The sequence below is a fragment of the Polyodon spathula genome, chromosome 24 (genome assembly GCF_017654505.1).
Source record: "Polyodon spathula isolate WHYD16114869_AA chromosome 24, ASM1765450v1, whole genome shotgun sequence".
Classification (NCBI taxonomy): Eukaryota; Metazoa; Chordata; class Actinopteri; order Acipenseriformes; family Polyodontidae; genus Polyodon; species Polyodon spathula.
In genome coordinates this window covers 21,787,643-21,814,217 of record NC_054557.1, presented here as the reverse complement: position 1 = coordinate 21,814,217, position 26,575 = coordinate 21,787,643, and the positions used below count along the sequence as shown (strand labels likewise).

General features: G+C 40.1%; 2 protein-coding genes and 1 long non-coding RNA gene across 3 annotated transcripts in view; 1 reads left to right on the top strand and 2 right to left on the bottom strand.

Moving 5' to 3' along the window:
• LOC121298672 overlaps positions 1-11,342 on the top strand; it is a 29,356-nt gene extending 18,014 nt beyond the window's left edge. Inside the window, exons 2-6 of the mRNA XM_041225850.1 lie at positions 4,799-5,101; positions 5,795-6,088; positions 8,334-8,663; positions 9,130-9,408; positions 10,990-11,342. Coding sequence (XP_041081784.1) covers positions 4,799-5,101; positions 5,795-6,088; positions 8,334-8,663; positions 9,130-9,408; positions 10,990-11,147 — 1,364 coding nt within the window. The 3' untranslated portion in view covers positions 11,148-11,342. The remainder of the gene's footprint in view (positions 1-4,798; positions 5,102-5,794; positions 6,089-8,333; positions 8,664-9,129; positions 9,409-10,989) is intronic.
• A 1,218-nt stretch (positions 11,343-12,560) lies between these two features.
• LOC121298715 (regenerating islet-derived protein 3-gamma-like) lies at positions 12,561-14,815 on the bottom strand. The gene is made up of 3 exons (XM_041225918.1): positions 14,439-14,815; positions 13,772-13,960; positions 12,561-13,530 (listed from the first exon to the last, which is right to left on the bottom strand). Exons 1-3 carry the CDS (start codon positions 14,650-14,652, stop codon positions 13,151-13,153), a joined length of 783 nt encoding a protein of 260 aa, XP_041081852.1. The 5' UTR covers positions 14,653-14,815; the 3' UTR covers positions 12,561-13,150.
• A 399-nt stretch (positions 14,816-15,214) lies between these two features.
• LOC121298760 lies at positions 15,215-19,398 on the bottom strand. The gene is made up of 3 exons (XR_005947318.1): positions 19,361-19,398; positions 16,748-16,822; positions 15,215-15,706 (listed from the first exon to the last, which is right to left on the bottom strand). It is a non-coding gene; the product is annotated as an uncharacterized LOC121298760 (long non-coding RNA).
• Between the last annotated feature and the right edge of the window lie 7,177 nt (positions 19,399-26,575).

Genomic DNA, 26,575 nt, shown 5'->3' with positions numbered 1-26,575 from the left:
TTTAACTGCGAATGTTCCCCACAGTGCTGGTCTTCTTGTAACAACTGGAATAGGCCCAGAGCTGAAGGTTTGAGAACAGGATCCATGTTTAGCGTTACCGAAGCAGTGTAGGTATAGGTATATCTGTCGAATAACACACTGCACAACTGAAGTATCCCTTTCATGGATTTTATTCCTTGGCCATCTTTCTGGCTCTTTTGAATATTTTACCTCAAACAGTTCAGACTCACCAGCGGTTAAAGTGTACTGGGACTGAGGCTGGGGTTCTGTAGCAGCACAGGCACCTTTGCGTAGAAGATGATTCGAGTGTCCAGACTGGAGGTCAGTATTTATTATTAACCTTGAGCTTTAATGTATTTTAGCTAGCTGCCCGCATAGATACGGTGTCTAGTGAAGAACACATTCGATTCTCTGGACTGACTCCTTCGCGCCAGCACGTCCAGTATATATAACCTTGGTGCTACTGCTACGGAAGCCCTTACACACCACAAAGTACGACGATGTAAATAAATGCACAACTTAAAGTATTGGTGAGGTTCCTACATTACTCCCCTGCCCCACAGGTGATGTCCTCGACACCTAGAGAATTAGGTAAATAAAACAAATATTAAATGAGAGTCTCTGGTTGGTCCTTTTTTTTCAAACATTGAACTACAGGCAGTTGTTTAACAAGATTAACTACACATACCCAATACTCCAGTAACAGATAACTAAATTAAACACAGTCCTTAAATCAGGCTGGTTTTTTAACTATTCGCCCTCTACTGGTCATCTGAAACTGACTATTTGCCTGGGAACTCTGCAAATTACAGTTCCTGCCATCTGAATCCTCCCCAGGTTGCAATTCTGCAGAAACATCATGGGACAGACCCAAGCTGGTCTGTAACATCAATCTTGAGGCTGTAGTACCCTCGTTATCAACAGAGAATAATCTGGGGCTTTGAATTCTGTTGCCATCATGGGGGTGCGGTCTCAGCAGACTGTCAATCCAGTGGCCTGCAACATCAAGGGAACCTACAAAAGACAAAGATAATCCAGTGCTGTCCCTCAAGGGATTAGCTCTGGGGGACAAAGTGCTAGTCTGCCCAAGGTCACTTGGCAGAGAAGTGGTGGGAGGGGACATCTCAGACCCGTCACTGGGTGGAATTTGTTGACGGTGTCTCTGCATCACCCAGGTGCTTTTTAAGACTGTTGTGGTGCAGGATCCAGGGTACTGTCCGGCAGCCAGTGGGGTCCTCAATTTCATATAGAACACCGAAGTCATGGTCCTGGCTATGCATCCGCTTAATGACCCAAAATGGGCCACCCCATCTGGGTGCAAGTTTGTCTCGGCTATGGGCCAGATCTGAAACCCAAACAAGATCACCAGGCTTGAATTCCTGTGACCTGCATCTTCGGTCATAGATCTCCTTCTGCTTCTTTTGGCTTTTAGTCATTTCCCTTGCAGACTCTCTGTAGGCAGCTGTCAACCTTCTCCACAGTCCCGCGATGAATGCTGCAGGGGTCCCAGGGGTATTAATGGGCCTCCTGTATCATCCATGATGCATTGACAGACGAGCCTCTCTACCATGGCACAAGAAGAACGGGGTGTAGCCAGTGCTACTGTGGGTGCTCGTATTGTAGGCTAGTTGTATGGAGCTCAGATGTACCGTCCCATTCCATTCCACTCTCAATCAACTTCTTAGTCAATTGGTCCTTCAGGGTTCTGTTAAATCTTTCCACCACACCATATCCCTGTGGATGATATGATGAGGTCCTGGATTTTTTGATATGCATTAGCTGGCATAGTTGTTGGAAGACATTGGACTCAAACCGGCGACCCTGATCTGTATGGATGGTTTCTGGTAGACCATGTTCATGTATGTATTTTTTAAACAGGCAGTGAGCAACTGTGACAGCTTTTTGATTAGGCAAAGCATACAAGTTAACAAACCTTGTGAAATAGTCTTGTATAACAAGCACATATCTATTGTCTTTTGTAGAGAGAGGTAACTTGGTAAGATCAGCGGCAATCACCTGAAAAGGCTTGGTGGTTCTAATACATGGGAGCCCTCATGTGTGGGTTCGGCTTGGCCCTAGCTTGACAGGGTAAGCATGTTCGGCAGCGTTGTACAATGTCCCTTATCATCCCTGGCCAGTAGCACACATCTTGAGCTCTGCTTAAGGTGCAATGAACTCCTAGGTGTCCAACTGTGGAATGGCCATGTAGGTATTGCAGCATCTTTGCTCACAGGCTTGTGGGAATAACTGCTTGCAGTATGGTGCCCTTACCACCCTTCCCTTGTCTTTGTAGGTACAATATGCGATTGTGAACTAGGAGGACTGAATATAATTCCCATAGTCATTTTAAAGCACAAGCTTTACGCTGCATCATCTTGTAAGATGGGCGATACTTTTTGCATTTCCATCGCAAAATCAAGCTGTTATCAGGGTCATCCCATTGGTGTTCCTCCAAATTCCACTCCTCCAGCATTGAAAGTTCAATGGCGCCAACTTCCACTGTCTTTTGTTCCCTGGAGGTGTATTCAGGGGTACCTTCAGTCTTGGAGACACATGCAGTTATGGGAGAGACGTCAAGAACCGTGGAAGCTGTATCTGGTGGTCTTCTGGACAACGAATCTGCATTGCCATGGCTCCCTCCTTTATGGTGCTGTATCCTCCACTCAAATAGGTCCAGCTCAAAGGCCCATCTAGCACGTCTACCTGTGGTGTCATTCTCGATAGGCGTCTTGGTCAAGCCAACGAGCGGTTTGTGGTCAGTAATGATTTGAAACAGGCTCCCCCGTAGGTAGTGTTTAAATTGGTGTACAGCCCATACGATAGCCCATAATTCATGATCGTAAGTTGACTATCGTTTTTCAGCCTTGGTAAGCATGTGACTTGCATAAGCGATAACTCTTTCCTGGTTCTGTTGATGTTGGGAAAGGACAGCACCTATTGCACTGCTAGAGGCATCAATATAGAGAATGAAAGTGAGACTGAAATCTGGGAATGCCATGACAGGTGGGTTGGTGAGGGCCTGTTTGAACTGCTGGAATGCGTTATCCTGTTCAGCAGACCAGTGGAATGGTGTATTCTTCTGTGTCAACAGGAATAGAGGTTCAGCTTTGTGCACAAAATGGCTGTAATATGAACAGTAGTTTCCGGGTCAGGTAGTAGCGGAAAATAAATGCCCTAGGAACACAACTGACTGCTGGAACAAGTGACATTTGTTAGGTCGCAGTTTGATGCCAGTTTGTCCAAGATGGCTGAAGACTTCACATAGGTTGGCTAAATTACTATGGAAGTCCTTACTGAAGAGAATGATGTCATCTAGATACACAACACATTTCTTCCAGTGAAGCCCTTGGAGCACTAGCTCCATTAACCGCATAGATGTGGGGGGTGCATTGCACAGCCCCATGGGCATCACTTTGTATTCGTAAAGCCCTTCCCCAGTAGTGAACGTGGTCTTCTCCTTGTCGAAATCTTCCATCTGGACTTGCCAATAACCACAAGATAAATCCATTGTACTAAACAAACTAGCTCCAGTTAGACCATCCAAGCAGTCGTCGATCCTGGATAATGGGTGAGAATCCCTTATAGTAACAGCATTGAATTTCCTGTAGTCTATACAAAAACGGAAACTACCTTCCTTCTTACTAACCATGACCACAAGAGAGGCCCAAGGGCTGTTGCTCGGCTCAATCACATCATCAGCTCGAAGCTGTTCTACTTGAGTTCTTATTTCCATGCACATGGCTGGTGCTACTCTATAAGCCCTCTAACGCATGGATGGTACATCTTGGGTATGGATGGTATGCTTCACCGCATCAGTTCTCTCATAATCCCCTTTCCCGAACGCTGAATATATCTTTAAATTCGTGAAGTAAGTACTTCACTTGCAGCAGCTGGTCGGGAAGTAAAACTAATCCATCGAGTCCAACAGGTGGCTGTACTTCTGGTTCACTTGGGAGATCAATGTTATCTACTGTCCTTTCTGGTATAGTATACTCAGTGCCATTCAAGGAATAAAAATGTCCAAAAGGTGTGTGAGGTTGTAGTTGCACATCGTCCTAATTGGGGTTAAGCACATGCACTACAGTTAGACCTTGATCCACATCAGATACTGTTCTAGCAATCAGAACACCTTCTGGTAGCTTTGCAGATGGTTCAAGGACGCCCTCATACAGGTTTGGAGTTAGGCCATAAGGATCTGTAGGCTGCACCTGGGCAGTGCATACAAGCTCAGTTAATGCAGGTATTACAATTGGTTTATTTACAGTGATGTCTCAGCAAGCAGGTATGAGCTGGATACTCTGCTGGAGGGATAGTATCTCATTCTGAATTTGCAGTCGACCTGCCTGAGCACTGATAGTTTAACTGTATCTACAGCAATGCTAACATATTAACACTATACTACTTATCAATCTAAGTCATGCTTTTAGAAAATAATCATTGATACTGCAAGTTAAATACTTAAGGAATGCAAACCAACGATGCTACCAAAGGCATAAACGTTTAAGGAATTGAGAAGGTAGAAGTACTGAACTGTACAGACAATGAAAAACGTGTGTAACCTTCAATGAACTTCCAGATTTGTCACTTGACAACTAAGATCACATGATATGACTAGCTGGCATATTTAGAATGGTCAGCAGGGGGAGACAAAAACAACGGAAAGGTAAATGTAACAACATGTATAACAGAACAACATGTATAACAGAACTATTATTATTATTATTATTATTATTATTATTTATTATTATTATTATTATTATTAGTAGTAGTAGTAATGTTACTAATCTTCTCTTTCCAGGTTTGGCGCTGTACTCGTCTCTGGGAGAGAATGTTATCCTGCCTTGTGAGCAATTCCAGGAATATGAAAACTCGTTAATTTACTGGGTCTTTAGTCAGAAATCTAAATCTTTCCAGCTGGCCACGGGTGGGAACATTATAGACAAACAGCCAGAGAGAGCTGCAAGACTGGAGGTGCTGCCTGACTCGTCTCTGCGGATACACGACCTGCACACAGAGGATAGCGGCCAGTATACCTGCCAACAATTTGTAAATGAGCAGTTTCATTCAAGTCTGACTTTTGTTGTTCTGAGCCTGCTCACCAGTAAGTGTGTTGTACTGTTTAAAGTAACTATTAGTGGTGTTAGAACCAGTTCTATTACTGTAGTCACTGTATCATACCCACTCATACTCATTTTACTAATCATAGTTCTGCAACACAATGAAAATATAACAAAGTGTAATAAAGCACAGTGAAAGCATGGTCAAGTATCCCATAGTAACAGCACAGCAGAGTGTGATAAAGTACAGTGAAAGCATAGGGTGGCATTTTAAAGAGATGTTTGGTAAATCATTTAAAAAAAAACATAGTTAACTAAGGCAAAATGCCTAGTGATAGAAAAAAGATTGGAATATAAAAAACAGAAAAAAAAAATTACCATGCAAATATTTTATAAGAGCACGTGGCAACCAGAAGTCTAATCTGTACATTGGTTCTGGCAAACTTATTTCTACCCAGATATCATGGGACGCCATGCTGTTGAAGAGTGTGCCCATGTGATAGGGTTGACAGGAATTTGTGTATCCTAACTTTCTTGGCTCTTTTGAAGAAACTCATTGGTAGGTGTCACTTGATGTGCAAGTAAAGTTCTAGCAGCTAAATCGAAACAGCCTTTATTTGAGATGAAGGCACAATCTGAAAGCACTCTCTCTATACAGATATGTTAACGTGGCACAGATTTTTGGATATTTTTAAAGTGGTCTTTAATACAGTTTCTCATTGGTTTTCTCTTTTCAGTTATAGCTGACCCAAGAAGAGACTTAAAGAGAGGTACTGCTTTATTTCTACAGTGCGCCCTGGTGTGTAATGGTGGTATTGCAGACTGCGGTCCTCCTGTCAATGCTGAACTGACCTGGGTGGATGATGAAGGCACAGCCCTGCAGGGAGACAGGTTCAAGATCACAAAACACAGAACACATTCCACTCTGTCCCTGCAGCTGCAGAAATCAGACCACAACAGGAGATGGAGATGCAACCTAACTGAGGGGGGTGAAGTAAAGGCTTCGTATAGCTACACCACCACACTCACAGGTATTATTCATATCATTGCTTAGTGTTTGTGGCTAATATAATAAATAACCCAATAAGTATGACCTGCCATGCACTTCCCTCGCTATATGTCTCACTGGCTGTTCTGGGGCTGTAGTAACAGGTGGGAAAAAAACAGTGTTTTTTATTATTTTGTTTTGTTTCTTTTCAATTCTCCTTCAAACAATAGCAACATCATTGCAAGTGTTCTCTGTGGGTCATAGCACATCACTGGACTTTGCTCTTTTCATCTTCATCCATCACACACCAGTTCCTGCTGCCTCTGATTCATTCTCCCTGCTGGTGTGAGCGGCAGTGTGTGTGGCAGTCGTGTAAGAGCATTCGGAAAGGACACTGGCTGTTCTGGGGTGTTTCTGTGCTGTTATGTGTTGTGTTCTTTTATTAGTTAGCTAGTTCTGTATTTAAAATATTTATAATTCTTTATTTACTTTTATATGTCTGCTATTTCTTTCATCTGCCACTTCACTCCGTATCTTTCTTTATCTATTTTCTTTTTCAATTTATGACCCTACCCTTGTCTATCGCTCAATTCATCATACTGTCACTTCCTATCTATCTCCAATCCCTTGCGTCTCCTTATATTCCCTCTCGTCCTCTCTGCTCATCCTCTACTGACCGACTTCTTATGCCTTCTCTTCACTCTCCTTCCTCTCTTGCTGCTCCTTTTCTTCACTCTCCTTCCTCCCGTGCTGCTCCTTCTCTTCGCTCTCCTTCCTCTCGTGCTGCTCCATCTCTTCAATCTCCTTCCCTCCGTGCTGCTCCTTCTCTTCTCTCTTTCCTCCCATGCTGCTCCTTCTCTTCACCCTCCTTCCTCCCATGCTCACTTCTCTTCACTCTCCTTCCTCCCGTGTTCACTCCTTCTCTTCTCTCTTTCCTCCCATGCTCACTCCTTCTCTTCACTCTCTTTCCTCCCGTGCTGCTCCTTCTCTTCTCTCTTTCCTCCCGTGCTGCTCCTTCTCTTCTTTCCATCCTCTTGTGCTGCTCCTTCTCTCTTTCCTCCCGTGCTGCTCCTTCTCTTCTCTCCTTCCTCCCATGCTGCTCCTTCTCTTCACTCTCCTTCCTCCCATGCTCCCTTCTCTTCACTCTCCTTCCTCCCGTGCTGCTCTTTCTCTTCTCTCTTTCCTCTCATGTTCAATCTTTCTCTTCTCTCTTTCCTCTCATGTTCACTCTTTCTCTTCGCACTCCTTCTTTTCCTTTATTTATATTCATTTTGTATATATGTGTTTGTTTTGCATTTTTATTGCCTGTAACTTATATATTGCTGTATTGTTTCATTTATGTAATATGCTTTGGATAAAAGTGTCTTCCAAATAATTAATTAATAATTTTGAAAAAAACACATGTTATAGCAAACATGGATGTTTGCTTTAAAACTATATATCTAGTACAGGACAGCGCTGGTAACTTACCAGGCCTGTTCACCTGGAAAATGACAAATGAAATTGTCCCAGCCCTGTTGACTGACAGGCTTTTCAGCCAGAAGATACTGCTGAGGTGCAGTCACCTGGGAAGTGAAACAGTAACAAGCTTCCTAAAAAGTTAAGTAAGCAAACTGATAACTTCTTTGAACCTCCAGCCGTTTATACCAGAGATCATGTTTTAAATTGAAAACACATGTTTGCTCTTTCAAAACTGCACATGTGTAGACCTGTGTAGAGAGTGCACACCAGCAGCTATAGAATTACTTTAACTACAACAAGCATCAGTGTCCTCTGTGCATACTGTTGCAACCTGTTTGTATCCCGGCATTGAATTTTGTTATATATTTGAACATGTGTTTTTTTATGTAATCTGTTGTATTCAGCTGTCACAAACAAAGTATGTAACTTGCATGTATGTGATGTGAAACAGCATGTTTAGTGGGATTGTTTGGAGCTGCAAGGAAAAGTTCATTTTGGAAAAACACACACCAGGGTATTTATTTCTATACAGACTTTAAGCGCCTCAAAGGAATTTCCTGGAGGCTGTGTGGTCCAGTGGTTAAAGAAAAGGACTTGGAACAAGGAGGTCCCGGGTTCAAATTCCAGCTCACTCATTGATTCACTGTGTGACCCTGAGCAAGTCACTTAACCTCCTTGTGCTCCATCTTTCCAGTGAGATGTTGTTGTAAGTGACTCTGCAGCGGATGCATAGTTCACACACCCTAGTCTCTGTAAGTCACCTTGGATAAAGGCATCTGATCAATAATAATGAGCTAAATCAGTTGTGCTGTTTTTATTTCCCACAGTCCCTGTTGAAGATGTGTACTCCATTGTGGGAGGATTCGTTCACTTCCCCTGTGCAGAGACTTCTCAACTAGGGCCAGGGCAGCAATTAATTTGGTCCTTTACGAGATCTGGGACCAACAGTGTCAAGACTCTATTCACATTCTCACCCAGTGGGAATGTACTCATCAATGATGAAGAGGTAGACAGGAACAGACTGGCAATGTCAGCCAATACTTCCTTGCTGATCCCCAGTGTCCAGACAGCAGACAGTGGGCTCTATCAGTGCTCACAGTACAAGGATTTCAGTCGTGAGAAAATCCATCAGAGCTTGGCTCTGAACGTACTCTCTGGTAAGTCTGGTCAATATATTCCTGTTTAATGCAGATGAGAGGTGCATTCCAGTCTGATATCTCAAGTCCAAGTTCAACGTTTCTGGTTATTCTGTCCCATATATTTCCTGGATTGTGCTGCTGGGATGAAGCACTTTAGCCAATCAAGACCCCAGTCTGGATAGATAACCATGCCCATATTTAATGCACATCATGGCAGCCTGGCAGTACCCCTCTTCAGACAAAAATGATTTTAATGAGCCGTCTTGAGAGAGAATATCCCAGAATGCGTTCTCCATTTACAATCAAGGTGGAACAACTGGGTGGGGTGTTTGCTCTTCGTTATAAACAGGTTACAGAATCAGTGACTGCAACGTGATTGAATCGGTCACACCAAGATATTCAAAGAGTGGGTAAAACTAGGCAATAAACCTGCATTTTGATATGGACGGTGTATGGGTTGCGATTAAATGTGTTTGTTTTTCAGGGAGTGCTGACCAGATCTTACCCTTGCAGGCAGGCGCCAACGCCACCCTGACTTGCTCCTTGACTTGTTGGTTTGTATCTACATCAGCCAGGCTGGTCTGGAGCGACAGTAATGGAAATAGCCTGCAGGGCGGCGCTAGAGAGGGTTTTCTGATCCAATCGAACATCACCAGCTCCCAGCTGTTTGTCACTGGCCTCCAGAGCTCTGAGCAGATCAGGTGCAGTGTGGAGGAAGAGGGGGAGCAGAGAGTCTACCTGCAGTATCTCATTCAAGTACCAGGTGATATTAATGCTTTTATGAACCGAAAACATTTTTGAGTATTAACATAACTTTTAAATGTGTTTTTAGGTTTTGGATTGGATCGTTTGGGCTGCTTGGAAATGATGTAGCTGTTTCAAATAATTTTATATTTGTTCATTACATAGGCCCCAAATGTGCAGTTTTGTAAGAAACACATGTTCTAGCAAACATGCACTATCATTTTAAAAATGGATAACTGCTACTACACTAGATTAAAGAAATCTCTGTTAGCAAGCCTTGCACTTCATGGGTATTTCACCTGGAGAGTGAAAATGTCCCCACCCCTTCACTGGCTTCTTCACTGTCAGTAACCAATCAGCTCCTACCTTTATTTACTGACATGCTTTCAGCCTGTAACAGGCTTGACCCAGAAGACACTGCTGGGGTGAATGACCTAAGAAGTAAAGAAGTAACTTTTGGAAAGGCAAGGAAAGCACACTGAGAACTTAGTGTAGTAGCAGATGTCTGTTTTAAAATGAAAAGAAAGGTTTGTGCAACACGTGTTTCTTTCAAAACTGCACATCTGAGACCTATACAGCCAATGGAAATGCACATTGTGTATGAAGTATGGAATTACTTTGCTCGATGCAATCACTTTAAAGTGAGTTTCAAGACTTTAAAGTCCCATTGGTGCCTCTTCCTGCAGGATAATAATTTCTTTACTCTTTTACTTTGATCCAAGAGCTTCATCATTTTATGTGGTTGGACGTCAGCATTCACATTTTTCACTTTTCAATAAAGTCACAAAAGAACAAAATAACATTGAAAGCAGTGAAAGACCCCGATACAGAGCAATGTAGGACTTTTACCATTCACAGTCAGCATGGCCGAACAGTGAACTAGCCGAATCAGTGCATTAGTAACCCATTAGGTGCCATTGTCCTCATTTGAGGACAGGATACTCTGTAATCTTTTTTAACCTGTTATTTTAATTTTCTCTTTAACTATATTGTTATGATGACTCTAATTCTGTTAACTGCAAAAGCTAAGTCTAAAAGTAGCTGCTGATTCTGAAAATAAAGCCCTTCAGATACTTTAATGGTGCCTCAATATAAAATAAGAAACTGAAGCCTCATGATACATTTCTTGGCGTTGTCTTATGCACAGTGACGATAAAGTTCCATTTTCTATAAGTTGAGCTTCATGGCTGGCGTGACATTCCACTGGTCTGATAAAAACAGGACACAGAAATTTGTAATCAAAACAAAGCATTTACATATTTTATTCTGTGAAGAAATATTCATTAAGAATGTAGCAAATTATATAAACACCACTTGTGTTCTAATATTTTCAAAGAAAAATGTTTTTGGTACTTAATGGCAAAGGTGAAACTTTGAGGGAGCAGTTTATTATCAAAGTTTATAGTCGTCGCCGCCCCCCCCACCTAAACACCCATACACTTCACTGACAGGACACAATACAGGCATACAGCTGTGGACCTGCCAACAGTTTTTGCTAACACTGAAACTTATTTAAAAATGGATTTTAAAAAACTGCATTTTTTATTCAGAAATAAATCATTTATAAGTAGTTTAATTACACTAATTCTTTTTCTTGCAGTGTCCATCTCTAAAGTGGAATTGATAATCAGAGTCTTCATCTTCTGTGCTGTTCTCATAATCCCACCCAGCATCGGCGCTGTGGTGTACATCAACAGGAGGAGCAAGCGAGCAGCACAGGAAGTGACCTCAGGGATAGAGCTCACGCCTGTCAAGTGACTTCCTGTCGGCCCTGGAGTCACTTCCACATTGTAGGCTTTCCCTTGTAAAAGTTTACCACAAATTGCCATGTTTTTTAATATGCTTTAACATACTTAGCTATTCTTTACAATAGTTACCTTTGCTTTATCATGCTTTCACTGTGCTTGATTACACTTTGCTACAGCTATGGCCAAAAGTTTTGCATTACCTATTTTAGAATTGAGACACAATAATAACAAATAAAAAATGATGTCAAGATTATTTACATATTTTATTTAACAACATGTTATCAAAGAAACTAGAAATTATATTGCAAAAGTCTTAAAGTATATGGAAAGCTACAAAGCGGCATGTAATTCAATATGTTAACGTAACATTATTCAGCAGGTTCATTAGGTAACTCTATAGGATGATGCAAAATATTTGGTCATAGCTGTAGGCTTTTACTATGAGAAACTTTTTTAAGGTTTGTAACACCTGAAATATTTGATTGAGAAGGTCTTTAGAGGAATTATTTATTTACTTATTTAGAGGAATAAACAAACAAGAAACACATTCAGATCAAATCATTATTTATTTTTAGATCAGCAAAACATACAGAATATCATTATATTCAGAAATACAGAACATAAATAGACAGAAGAGTTTTGTTTAGTTTAGTTAAATATGATTACAGTTTGCCTATTCACTACATTCATCCACAGAGTAGCACGAGGTTCAATCTGCATCATCTGAAACCAGGCCCTGTTGGCTGTCCAGTTTGTGTACATGCCTGAGAGGCAGATAGATGCAGCTGCAGGCAGGCAGGCTCACAAGCTTCCTCTCTCTTTGTGTCATTCTAATGTTCTCTAAACAGGCACACTCCTGCGACTCTACCTGCAGCAGCAGGGGGGTATGCATGTCCGTTCTACTGTAGCTCAGGGAAGCAACACAACAGTGCAATCAAGGGAGGAAAAAGTTGTTTTTTGTTTCCTTGTACTGGTGCTGATGGCAATATACAGGGCCCAAGTGGAGACACACCTTAAATATATAAAAATGAATTTAACATGTAAACATTTTTTAAATATGAAAATACTACCTTAATATGTAACCACTAATCATATGTGTAAAACCTCCTTAAATATTGTAGATTAAAAAACAAGAATTAGAAAACTATTAAATAAGACTCTTTCACTCTCTCTACTTCCCTCTTAACAATACATCCTATATGATGCTGAACAAGGTTTTAAAATCCATGTTCTTATATCTTATTACCCCAGCAATAGGATCACTGGCCCATTTCCTTCTGTTGAAGATCTTTTGGTTCCTTGCTTGTGTTTCATACTTCAATTTGGAATATGCAGATATTTAATAATAATAATAATAATAATAATAATAATAATAATAATAATAATAATAATAATAATAATAATAATAATTTAAACCAAGTTGTTGCTGCTTCCTGGTAGCTGGTCAGTTCATGTACTGCAGTTCAAACTCTCTCCAATGGTCCAGCCTCAATCAAACCCAGTGACCCACAGCACAGGTACCAGGATGCAGCAGTTTATCTACAGCCTGGCATTTTAAATAGCTGCATATCCTGAATTCAAAAAAACAAGCGGAGCACAACAGCTTCTGAAAAGACTCCTCAATGCTGATTGTAAGGAGGTGAAGAGGGGAATTATATTAGTGTTGCGCTATGCAATGAATACCATAAGACAAGCATTGTGCACTGAAGCCTGTGCAACAGTACTATGCTTCCCCACCTCACTTTCTCACAATCAGCCTCAATAAGTCTTTTATAAGTAATTATTGCCCCTATAAGATGGCTACAAATTATTATCATCTACAGAACTTTGACACTGCCAAACTCTGTAAAAGATTTTACTTTGCTTTAATATTCACACATCACGTTTATACAGCAAAATTTAGATTCAGATATTTTTATATTTTTTTAGTAAATTGCTTCTTTTTTAGACTAAAGTGACCGTAAACTATAGATTGTTTAAGAACCGCTGCTATGATACCTTTTAAAGGTGTTTCTAATCTAAACAGATAAAGGGGAGCTTTTCATAGCAGCACAGGTCATTCCACTCAGCCCCCCCATTCTCCCCCAGCACCATCTCCCCGCAGTGCTCATAGTAAGGATTGTTGGGCTCCCCAGGGGCCCAGTTAGTGTAGTTTAGGGGGGCCCTCTTATCCTTACCAGCAACCCAGTACCAGTTATCATACACAACGGTTCTGTGCAGGCCGATCCAGAATCGCGATGCAGTGCTGTTCCTGACGAGCCCCGACACTCTGTTCTGTGCAGCCAGGCTTGTGAGGCTCACTAGGTCAGTGTAGTGATCCCTGCAGTACTGCCAAGCCTCCGGCCAGACCATACTGTGAGAGATCAGGTGGAGCTCCTCAGGGACTGGAGTGGCTAGTAAAAAAATATAACAATAACAATAATAAATAAAACTAATAATTATGAATACAGTCACTAAACCAACCCATCAGCTTCAGTCTGCATTTCAATATGAGAGCTGTGTGGTTCAGATTATTGGTCAGTTTAAGCTACTAGGATCTGGTTTAGTGAGATGTACCTCCTCTTAATATGTTCTCAGCAGAGGAGGAGTTACTCAGGCAAGCTGTTTCACTGTACCCTATGACACGGTACCCACCTGTTCCTGCAGGTGAAGTGCTAGGGAGCCAGGAGCTGGAGTGTCCAGGGGAGCTGACTCGAGGAGAGGTGCCACCCATCGTGGAAGGCTGCTGGGATTGTTCTCCTCCATCTGGTGTTTGGGAAGCGGCTGGCCCGGTGGTTGGAGAGCTCTGAGAGTCAGACTGAACAGTGGTGGTGTCCTGTGGATCTGTGGAAAAAAAAACATGTAAAAAAAAATCAACCAACCTCCTAATTACTGCACTGTGCTGGGCATTGTGTGGAGGTGTTAGGGTGTGGGGTCCTAGTGCCTGCTGCACAGGGAATGAATCCACAGTGTGGGGGAGTCAGGATCTGGAGTGTGAAATAGTTTTTGAAAGCCTTGGTTATTGATAGCTCAACAACCGACCGCTCTGAGTAATTATTTACTTTGATTATTTTCGGCCATGCTAATAAATTGGCTTCAGTGTACAGCGCAACATTAATATGCCTCCCCATCTTACCTTTGGAGTCTTTTGAGAAACTGCAATCGTTAGTAGACATGTAAAAGAATGATGAGCAGAAACCACAATGGAGAATCACTCAGCAAACACACACACACACACAACAGGATATTAAGCAGGTAAGAAATGAAACGTTATGAGCAGGTAGTTGATCTAAAGTGTCTCTATAAGTCAGAAGTGACTTGCCTTTGTAGCAGATGAACTTGTTGTTGTCGTTGCAGTCGTTCACCTGCCAGTTCCCAAAATTCCAATCAGAGGTCTTGAGCGTCACACAGTTTGAAGTGCTCCATGTGTCTCCCCAGTTGCTGTAGTTGAAAGTTTCCCCGTTTCCCCAGACCCAAGACCCACCTTCCCTTGTCAGTCCTATCCAGTAGTCGATATTGGACATGTCTTTGTTCATCAGCTGTTCAATATCCAGGAGCACGTCTTGGCTTGTGATGCTCACCAGGTCTGTGTAGAGATATCTGCAGTGTTCTCTGGCTTGATCTGCATTCTTCACTGTGTGAACCAGGAAGTACTCCCTCTGGCCACACAGCGCAGAAGGTCCTGCAGAGAAACAAAAGTGTTACAGGATCATCATCATCATCATCATCATCATCATCATCATCATCATCATCATCATCATCATCATCATCATCAATCACTTAAAATAAATCAATCAACAAGTTATGGATTTGTCACACTCATAGTCCATCGTATTCTGTGTAACGATGTCATACCGTGCACTGAGCAATTCTGATGTAAGACCATGCTTTTTAACATTCAATAGTGGTTCCTGTGTACATGTTTAGTTTTTGTGATTTATAACAGAAGTAATACTAGCAGTATACAAACTACATATTACAATGGTGCACTTTATTTTAAACGTGCATTTTTTTCAAAACATCCAGATATTTCAATGCTGTGTTTTCATCACGTCCCTGCATTCTGCATCAAGAGGTTACAAAAGGACTGTTTGAAAGAATCCATTTTTTGAACATCGTGATGTTAAACTACAGGACTGTAACCATCATAAAAATCTAAGGAAATATCAAAATAACTAGCAGGCTGGGTATTAACTCTTTTCAGAAAGCAATTACCTGCCAAACAGATGAAGTTGACAGGGTAATCGCAAGATCCGGTTCCCCACACTCCACTCGGATTCATGGCTCCACACTTTCCTTCAGCAGGTGGTTCCTCAATTGCCCAGTTTTTGTATTGAAAGGCCTCACCAGTTGACCATTCCCAAGACGATTGTACTGTGCTTCTGCGCAGACCCAACAAAAACCGAGAGCTTGAGGACCGGGAGGCGATTGCCTTGATTGCCAGCATTTCCTCTTCACTGCGAACACTAACCAGATCAATGAAATTACTTTGACAGTATTGGCGAGCTTGGTCCCAGGCCATTACATATCCTGCAATGTGGTATCTTCTTTGGGGGCAGCAGACTGAGAGACTCGCCATCAATGCGCAGACTACAACAACAAAAACAAAAACAAAAACAGGCTCAGGAGCCAACATCTTAAGGCTACTGGATAATAAAATGTGCCACGCTTTAATGACATGATCTGTTCAAAACAGACAACAAAGCATCTAAAAAGTGTTTTGAAGGTCCTGATTTGAAACAGACTGAATGGTTTTGCAACAGTTTGTAGTCTGAGAGATCCATTCCTTCATGATGTGTAGCTCTTTTAAGTCAATAATGCTTTCTTACACAACTAGCAGAATGGCCCTGAAAATACACTTTTCTGCTGTTTTGGAACGGGTTCAATTTGCATAAAAGTGGCGGAAAAACTATTGAGCATTTAAATTAAAAACATTATGCTAATGATGCAAATGACATCATTTTTACATCATTTCAGGATTTCAATCAGTGGACAGACTGAAAGGCAGTAAAGGCGTGTGTTTCAGGAGATACAGAGAAAGGAGAGAAGCTAATAGAACACAATAATGGAGGATATTTTATGCCAAAATGAAAAATAAATGAATACATTAGTTTATGCATAAATTACTATAGACATAAATAAATAGACATTTATTTATTTGTTTGTTGATTTATTTTTCATTTTGGCACAGCAGCTGCGTTATCCCTTTCATCCTCTAAAACTACAGCAATCTCTAGCAGCACATTGGGCTCCATCGCTAAAGCAGTCAGAGTCACTGCACCCCTTTTTTAGACAGAGACTGTTTGAAATAGGCTCCCATCTCCATTAGGACTCTTTGAAACAGGTGGCACCATTTTAGATGGAAAATCCAACCACCTCAAACCTTTGGATTAGGTACCCACTTCATTTGCATAACATTCTTCATATTGTCGGAATTGGGGCTTTGCAACTGTTCCCACCCTTCCTGGCCATTTTTATTTTTGCTCAGAACAAGAAAAACAGTCGGAAAGTTAACATCCAGACAAAAAAGCCCTTCCCAGCGGTCGGTGAAGCTTTCATATTCAGGGCCAATCAGTCTATTGAATGTCATCCTCACAATCATAATGAACAGTACAGCACAGTGAAGCTCACCGGACACGACGAGGACAGCCAGGCTGCACATTGCTGCGACGGTCTGATGAGCTCCGTCACTCGGGGCTGTATTTCCTAAAGGACAGTAAGAATGTCATGATGCAGTGCCCATTGATACCGTGTCAGACGAGACTGTGCTGGAGAATGAAGTCCAAATACATGAATATTTGTTTCATGTGTACATATTTTCTAAAGGTTTTAATGTGCATCAACGATCAATACAGCAAATGATTCCACAGCACAGCCAAGGTGCAGCGGGCAAAACGATACCCTTATTTTTACTGTAACTAAGAACATATCTAATGATCAATGATAATTTACAAGATAATAATCTCTCTTAAAATAATGAATACATAATAAATATGAAAATTATTAAACAACAACAGCAACACTACTACTACTACTACTACTACTACTAATAATAATAATAATAATAATAATAATAATAATAATAATAATAATAATAATAATAATATTCATTAAAAAAAAGGTCCTTTTTTTTCAAAATATATTTAATAATATTTTTGATTATAAGAAGTGCATCCAAGTTATCACGTAGGTTCAAAAAAAAAAAACACTTGTATTTTATTATTTATAATAATATTATAATAATAATCATAATAGTATTATTATTATTATTTATTATTATTATTATTATTATGTCCCCAATCAAAAATACATTAAAACTTTAACATAATAAGCACAAATAATAATAACTATACAAAAATATTCCCAGTCAATATATACATTATAGACAAGTTTGTTTACAAAACATAATAAAATGGGTTATTTTGAGGTACGCATTAAAACGTGGCACGCCGTGTACTGCGCTTGACCTGGCATGTGCAAACGAGTTTAGCTCAGAAAACATGGAGAATTTTGTGGTTGATCTATAGTTCGTCATGTTCGTAGTGATTTGTGCAATATACAATCACAGATTGACAGCGTACCATTTTCTGATATTACACGGGTCAGGTTTTGGTATCCTACTTTCTGGCCCTACACCGGGAATAATTACAATACTAATAATCATTATTAAAATACATTACATCCATGTGCAATTTTATGCGAACATGTGAAATGTCTACTTTTCTATATGTGTCCCAGTTTCTTCAAAACAGTAACCAGTAAAAAAACTCAAATAAATCTAGAAAAAGACGATTTATAAAGTAACAGAAACAGATACACTCACCAGCCGAAAAAAATAAAATAACAATTTTCTAAAAAAAATCCCAGTCAAAATATACATTATATTCAAGTGTGTTTATGTGACTATAATAAACGCCACAAATATTAACAATACTGTTGACAAGAAAACCACATAAAAATCCAACATGTTAAATGCATGGATTTTTATTTTCGTTCCCTACTTTTTCTCAAAATAACAACCAATATAGAAACTCAAATACTTAAACTCATTTGAGATATTGGTGTCTGTCCACTAGATCAGATTGAAATCACTCAATTAAATGGCACGTTATCAATCAAAATCATCGCATAGGAATGAGTCAGTAGGAGGGTTATGTACTAGCCTCCTAACCCCTAAATCTACCCTCTACCCATAAACTTAATGCCTACCCCGAACCCTAATCTCAATCCCTAAACCTTATTATTAAAGTCATTTTTACTATTATTTCATCACTGGTTTTTAGAACCCGCTAACGGCTATACATCCGACGACCATTAAAGCGTTTGATCCAGACTGATTCTACCTGTTGTACGGCTATAGGCACCTACTGGCTCGTTCATATACGAAGATTGTTGCTTGATAACGTCCCATTCAATCGAATGATCTCAAACAGATCAGGTGCAGAGATGCTGATTTATGACAGTAAATGACAACTGCGTCACTCACTCAAGCAATGGCTTCAATGTAGTTTTACAACAACAACAACAACAACAATAATAATAATAATAATAATAATAATAATAATAATAATAATAATAACCCCCCACACTGTGTCATTTATTTGTACTGGAAAAACATTATAGGCTACTGTAATCATTTTACATAAACTATCCTTGCTTCATATTGAAAACATAATACAATTTTTTGTATTATTTTTGTAAACATTTTTTTTTTTTTTAAGTCAAATGAAATATCGGTTAATTGCGGGTTAACCACACACGGTGAAATCACTCATCGCACACAACACAAAAACAAAAACAAAACAAAACAAAAAAAAAAAAAAAAACAAGGCTCATCTAAACAAACATAAACAAAAAAAAGTATATAAATATGATACACAAATATTCAAATGTGTTTTAAAATATGTTGCGTATTTGAATTTCTTAAATATTTGATTTAAATTGCATCTCTTTTTCCCCCCAGAAACAAATAACACATACTAATATTATGAAGCAAAAATTTGTTTGTCAGAAATTGTGTAAAATGACATCAAGTTTTCCAACACAGATATCCGTCGATGTATTACTTTTAAAGCTGTTTTTATATTACTCAAGATTAACATTTCTAACAGAGTATGGTGTAACTATGATATCGAAAGCTAAAGGTAAAATATAACAGCATAAACGTGGCGTCAGATATATCTGCAGTTACGATGTGTTGCGATAGAGTAATAATTACAGTATTCAATTGAGAGGGTTCCTTACCAGCTAGTTCAAGAGCTCCCAATGTATTCTCCTGTCCGGTGTCGATGTTGAAACTGGAAATATGACGGCATCTCACTTTTCATATACTCAGATTCAGGAGACACGCCCTCTGGCTTCTGACAGGCACACATCAACACCAGTATACATGCCTATGATATATATATATATATATATATATATATATATATATATATATATATATATATATATATATATATATATAGTGCCTATAGAAAGTCTACACCCCCTTTCAAAATTTTCACCTTTTGTTGCCTTATAGCCTGGAATTAAAATACGTAATTTTTTTTCTCTCATTTATCTACACATCCTACCCCACAACTTCCAAGTGAAAAAAAAATATTCTAGAAATTTGTAGATTAATTAAAAATAAAAACTGAAAAAGAACTTGTTTGGATAAGTGTCCACCCCCTTTGTAATAGCAATCCTAAATTAGCTCAGGTGTAACTAGTCATCTTCAAAATCACACACCAAGTTAAGTGGCCTCCACCTGTGTTAAATTGTAGTGATTCACATGATTTCAGGATAAAAGGCAAAGACTCAACCATGAGCACCAAGGTGCTTTCAAAAGAACTCCAGGACAAAGTCATTGAAAGGCACAGATCAGGGGATGGGTAAAAAAAATATTATATTCTTTGAATATCCCTTGGAACATGGTCAAGACGATTATTAAGAAGTGGAAGGTGTATGGCACCACCAAGACCCTGACTAGATCAGGCCGTCCCTCCAAACTGGATGACCGAGCAAGGAGACTGGTCAGAGAGGCTACCAAGAGGCCAATGGCAACTTTACAAGAGCTACAGGCATTTATGGCCAAGACTGGTCAAAGTGTGCATGTGACAACAATATCCCAAGCACTCCACAAATCTGGCCTGTATGGTAGGGTGGCAAGAAGGAAGCCATTACTCAAGAAAGCCTACCTTGAATCCTGTTTGAAGTATGCAAAAAAAAAAAAAACACTGTAGCCATGTGGCAAAAAGTTTTGTGGTCTGACGAAACTAAAATGAAACTTTTTGGCCTAACTGCAAAGCGTTATGTTTGTCACAAACCCAATACAGAGCATCATGCAAAGAACACCGTCCCTAATGTGAAGCGTGGTGGTGGCAGCATTATGTTATAGGGATGTTTCTCATCGGCAGGGACTGGGGCATTTGTCAGGATAGAAGGGAAAATGAATGGAGCAGAGTACAGAAAAGTCCTTGAAGAAAACCTGCTGCACTCTGCAAGAGAGCTGAAACTGGGACGGAAGTTCACCTTTCAGCATGACAACGACCCAAAGCACACAGCCACGGCTACCTTTAGTGGCCCAGTCAGAGCCCCGACCTAAATCCAATCAAAAATTTGTGGCATGACTTGAAGATTGCTGTCCATCAACGCTTCCCAAGGAACTTGACAGATCTTGAACAGTTTTGTAAAGAATAATGGTCAAATATTGCCAAATCTAGGGGTGCAAAGTTGGTAGAAACCTATCCTAACAGATTCACAGCTGTAATTGCTGCCAAAGGTGCTTCCACCAAGTATTAACTCAGGAGGGTGGAGACTTATCCAATTCTGATCTTTCAGTTTTGCATTTTTTTTTTCTCAGTAAAAACTTTTTTCCCCTTAACAGTGTGGAGTATGGTGTGTAGATAAGTGGAAAAAATCCTCATTTAAATGCATGAAACTCTGAGGCAGTGACACAACAAAATGTGAAAAAAGTTTGAGGGGGTGTAGACTTTCTATAGGCATAGACACACATATATATATATATATTAATATATAATATTCTATATATATATATATATATATATATATATATATATATACACACATATATATATATATATATATATATATATATATATATATATATATATATATATATATATATATACATATATATATATATATATATATATATATATATATATATATAGAGAGAGAGAGAGAGAGAGAGAGAGAGAGAGAGAGAGAGAGAGAGAGAGAAAGAGAGAGAGAGAGAGATTATTTGTTAAATACAAAAAATAAATGTGAAAGTCTAGAGCATTAACCTTAATCCAGTGCAACACCTAGCCCCCAGATTGGAACCCAGGCCTCCAGAGAAAGGGGAAAGGCTTGTTTAGTGTAGTAGTGATGGATCTCAATGGACTCTGTGACCCAACAGCAATAAAACAAGCAGGTGGACAATAAAGAGCGATTATTGTTATCTGGCTTTAAGCCAGTGGAGGCCAATACATCAAGGCAGCACTGAGAATAAAAACAACTTAACAAAATAGAATGGAAACCTGCACCACAAAAACAAAAGGAAGTCCTGAAAGCTGGTGTATACTGTGTGAAGTTTTTGTCCAATAAAAACATCCATAAACGTCACATGGTTATTAAAATTAAAGAAAAGTCAAGTTGACAAATGTGTTCCCTTTTTACATGCTTATTTGTTGAGGCTTGTTCAGATTTTCACCATTACCCATGAATTGTCCATGACTGGTCTAGTGCATTAAAATGATCCCACAGCACCACTCAGCCTCCCACATATTGTCCACTTTATATCTGTCTGGGGTCCCGGTATTTGTGAAAGGTGAAAGGCTGTTCTAGTCGATTAACATTAACCTCCCAGTGCCACCTGGACCCGAGATTGGAACCCAGGCATCCAAAGAGCGGGACAAAGCTGGTCTAGTGCATTAACATTAATACACTATGTCCACGAATCTCCCTGATTGGAACCTCTGCCACCAGCCCAAGATAAAAGGTTAGTGCATTAACATTAACAAGGTGAAAGGCTGGTCTAGTGCATTAACATTAACAAACTGCACCACCCAGCCCCCAACACATTGGAACCCAGGCCTGCAGAGAAAAGTGAAAGGCTAGTCTAGTGCATTAGCTAAATCCACTATTGCAACCAGCCCCCCTCCCCAGGCCTCCAGAGCCAGGTGTCAGGCAGGACACCAGTTTTCTTTGCATACAGGTTGCTTTCCCCCATGTCATACTTTCAGACTGTTTTGCATTATCACATTTGAATCAAAGGCGCTCCACTGCAGACCAATCCAAGTTTTCCTACTCACATTGATTAGCAGAACCATTAACACTTTGTGTCCAGGATCCTCAAGGGGTTGTCGACTCAAACTATGTATTGCTAACCCACTGCACCACGAGACCCCTTGACTGGAACCCAGGACTCCTGGGAAAGGTGAGTCTAATGCATTAACATTAACCCAATGCTCCACAGAGCCCCAGGACTCCTGGGAAAGGTGAGACGCTAGTCTAATGCATTAACAGTAACCCACTAGCACCACCTAGCCCCCCAGATTGTAACCCAGGACGATAGGCAGGGCCGGCGTAACAAGGGGAGAGGGGGGAGGGGAAGGGGGGCTCAAGGGATGCAACTGATCCCAGGTCCAGCCTTTGAGGTGGGGCCCAGCCCCCAGCCCTGAGTCAGTTTTTTTTTTCTTTTAGCACACTTTAATGATTAAATGTAAAAAATGTGTAGGCGCCGCCTGATCTACTGGGATCAGAAAAATAAACCATAGCAAGGTAGTATTGGCGGACTGTCAATCAAAACACAAATTCGCAAATCAGAGCTAACAGACGCAAAGCAAGCTCGCTGGCAATAGGTCAGTGTTCAGGTCATGTGATAGGTCTGCTGGCAGATATGATACTAACATTTGCAATGGCAAAAATTCAGTATTTGAGAAATAAATACTTGCTTTTGGGATATTAATTTGTTAAGTTTGTTCATAAAATGTGGTTTTCGCTTATGGGTTGTATTGAAAGCATTTGTACTGTGAGCTAAGTTTAGAGATGCAGACATGTGTTTTGATTTTCATACTAACGTTTGTACTAATCTTAAAAATCCAACTTGTGCTGGTAGTCTATTTTATAATCTTGCACCAAGGACCAGTAAATCCTAGTGCAGGCACTGACACCTGGGAATGGTGAAAGACTAGTCTAGTCCATTAATATTAACAAGTAGCACCACCCAGCCCACAAAAAAAGCCTCCAGAGAAAAGTAAAAGGTTAGTCTAGTGCATTAACTAAATCCACTATGCCAGCTAGCCCCCACAACCACACCCGAGGCTGGTGAAAGGCAGGGCACTAGTTTTGATTTGCAAACATGTCATGTTTTCAGACTGTTTTGCATTATCACATTTGAATCAAAGATGCTCCACAGCAAACCAATCCGAGCTTGTTCTTTTTTTTTCTATGCACGCTGAATAGCAGAACCTTTAACCCTTTCTACCCACGCTCCTCGAAAGCTTGTAGACTGAAACTATGTATTTGTAGACATTTTATTATAATTGGTTTTAAGCTGTAGATGCATGTAGTCGTAGACGAAAATATTGGCAGACTAAGTTTATTATACCAGAATTCACAATAACAGATTAAGGACAAACATTTAGTAACCTTTAACCACATTTTAATAAAACAACCAATAATCTTACTTAAAAATTATTTAAAAAAAAACTTATTTCCATATTTCCCTCAGCTTAAACAAATTGGATACATAGCTTTTTTTCATTTGATTCCAAAGCATTTCTATCGAATTGAGATCTGGTGATTGCAAAGGCCATTCCAGAACTTTTATCTTCATTTTCTTCAGGAATTCCAGAGTTGGCTTAGCTGTATGCTTTGGGTCATTGTTGAATTGGAAGATAAACTGTCTGCCAATCAGCCCACGAGCAGATGGTATCATTGTATTTTGTAGAATGTTTTGATACATGGCTGCATTCATTCGATCTTCAATCACAGCAATGCCTCCAGTCCATGACTTGCTAAAACACACCAATATCAGGATTGAACCACCTCTGTGTATAACTGGAGGTACAAGGCTTTCTTCATTAAAGGTTTTCCCTTTATTCTCCATTTTTTGGGAATATATTTTAGTGTCATTGAACCAGATCATTTTGTTGAAGAATGCTTCAGATTCCTGTTAATATTTCTTGGCATATTTCAGACGGTTTGTTTTATGAATTTTCTTTAAAAGTGGTTTGCAGCGAGGTCTACGTGCTTGCAACGTAAGGTTGTGGATCCAACCCCGGTTCTCTGAAAGAGACAATAGCCATCAACTAATGGGTATCGTCGTCAGGTGATAGGATTATGCTGCACTTAATATAAAAGCTGCCTTTAGGCCTCCGTAGCTCTAACATCTGCGCCCCGCCCCTCGGGTGCTGGTTATTTTCTCTTTCAGAGAACCATGGTTGCATCCACAACCTTACGTTCTCTTTCAATTCGAAAATAGCCATCAACTAATGGGTACTGTGTACCAAAGCAGTCGCGAGGGAGACCATGTGGCAGTAGGACAGTGTTATTGAACAACAAATTAATTTCACTCGAACCCGAGCAGCAGCTGAAAGCAGAAGAGGCTGGGCTTCCTACGCTCTGCACAGTCATTCAGCGCCCGAGGGGCGGGGCGCCTGACGTCAGAGCTACGGAGCCATAAAGGCAGCTTTTATATTACATTCAGCGTAAACCTATCACCTGACGGCGGGGTTCCCACACCCCCGGCACTGCTGCTGGTTTTGTTTTTGTTTTTGTGTGTGAGAGTGTGTGTGTCATCATTGCTCTGCTACGCTTTCTTTTAAAAAAAAAGGGGGGGGTGGATTTTTTTTTTCTTAAGTGTCTTGAAACAACTGTAAATATATTAAAGAATGTGTAACACATTATTACAATTTAAACAGGTGTGATGAACTGGAATATGTTCACATAGGAGTATGTTCAGGACTACCGGTGTTACGCAGATTTCTGTACCCCATACAATTATGCATGCCTGCATGAATCCATGCTTGTGCAGATGTCGTTTTGCAGCTGGACTTGGATGCGCGATATTCCTGTGCCCGAGTCCCGCTGTGTTCTCAGGCACTGCCGTTGAGTTCTGCTGCTGTTTGCAACACATATTGAAAACAAGACCAAACTAATTCTGTAGCAAAATAAAACAGCACATTTAACACCCCTGATTTTCTACAGTACTATCAGCCTCCTGCGTTTCGCAATACACGAAACCCTTGATTAAAAGTAACCTTATAAACTGTATTTAAAAAAAAAAATAATAATAATAATAATTTTATTACGTGTAAATACTGTTCAGAAACATCAAGCGTTTACGGATAGCGATCTTGAGCTAAGCAGGCGTCAAATCTATGGGGATACAGAATTCTGCGTAACACAGGACCGGATTTCATATCTCGCAGTGTGGGCAATGCGAGAAACTGTATAATGGCTTTGCCCCAGGGTACTTGGTCAGTGGACAGCGGGAGTTTAAAGGTGGTTCTACAGTGACGTGGGGCACCCTGGCTTCTGTTCCATTCAGTGTGCCCAGGAACACAGGCTAATTTAAAGTTTTAGACGTTTAATTGGTGTTTACATCTTTAAATAGTATTTACATGTTAAGGTTTTACTTGTTTAATTAGTTTTTACATATTTATGAAGGTATGTCTGTAGATGGGTCCTGGATATTATCATCAGCAGCAGTATGACAGAAATAATATTTCCCTTGTTTGCACTTGTGTGTTGCTTCCCTGAGCTACAGCAGAACGGACATGCATACCCCCCTGCTGCTGCAGGTAGTCGCAGGAGTGTGCCTGTTTAGAGAACATTAGAGTGACACAGAGAGGAAGCTTGTGTGCCTGCCTGCCTGCAGCTGTATCTATCTGCCTCTCGGGCATGTACACAAACTGGACAACCAACAGGGCCTGGTTTCAGATGATGCAGAGTGCACCTCATGACTATTCTGTGGATGAATGTAGTGAATAGGCAAACTGTAATCATATTTAACTAAAGAAAAAAGACACTAGGTTATATACTGAGTGAGTCTCTTCTGTCTATTTATATTCTGTGTTACTGAATATATTGATAGTCTGTATTTTTTGCTGGTATAAAAATAAATAATGAGTTGATCTGAATTTGGACTGTCTTTTGTTTGTTTGTTTATTTATTTATTTATTCCTAACAAACCCTGAAATGTATTTCATTATGTACTACACATTTTTAGTCCCAGAAAAACAAATGATTGTCACGGTCATACAGTCAGTAACGTGCCACGATCTACAGGAGGACCAAGGCATTGTGTGATAAAGGGTACAGGTAAGACAGGAACTTTGTTCTTTTTTATTTTCTCTTTATTTCTTGTTTTCTTTATGTTTCTTTCTTATAAATCAGTGTATTCGTTTTCAGTAAATACATTTACAATTTGAAACTGAGATGCAAATAGATGAAGAAGCAGAAGGT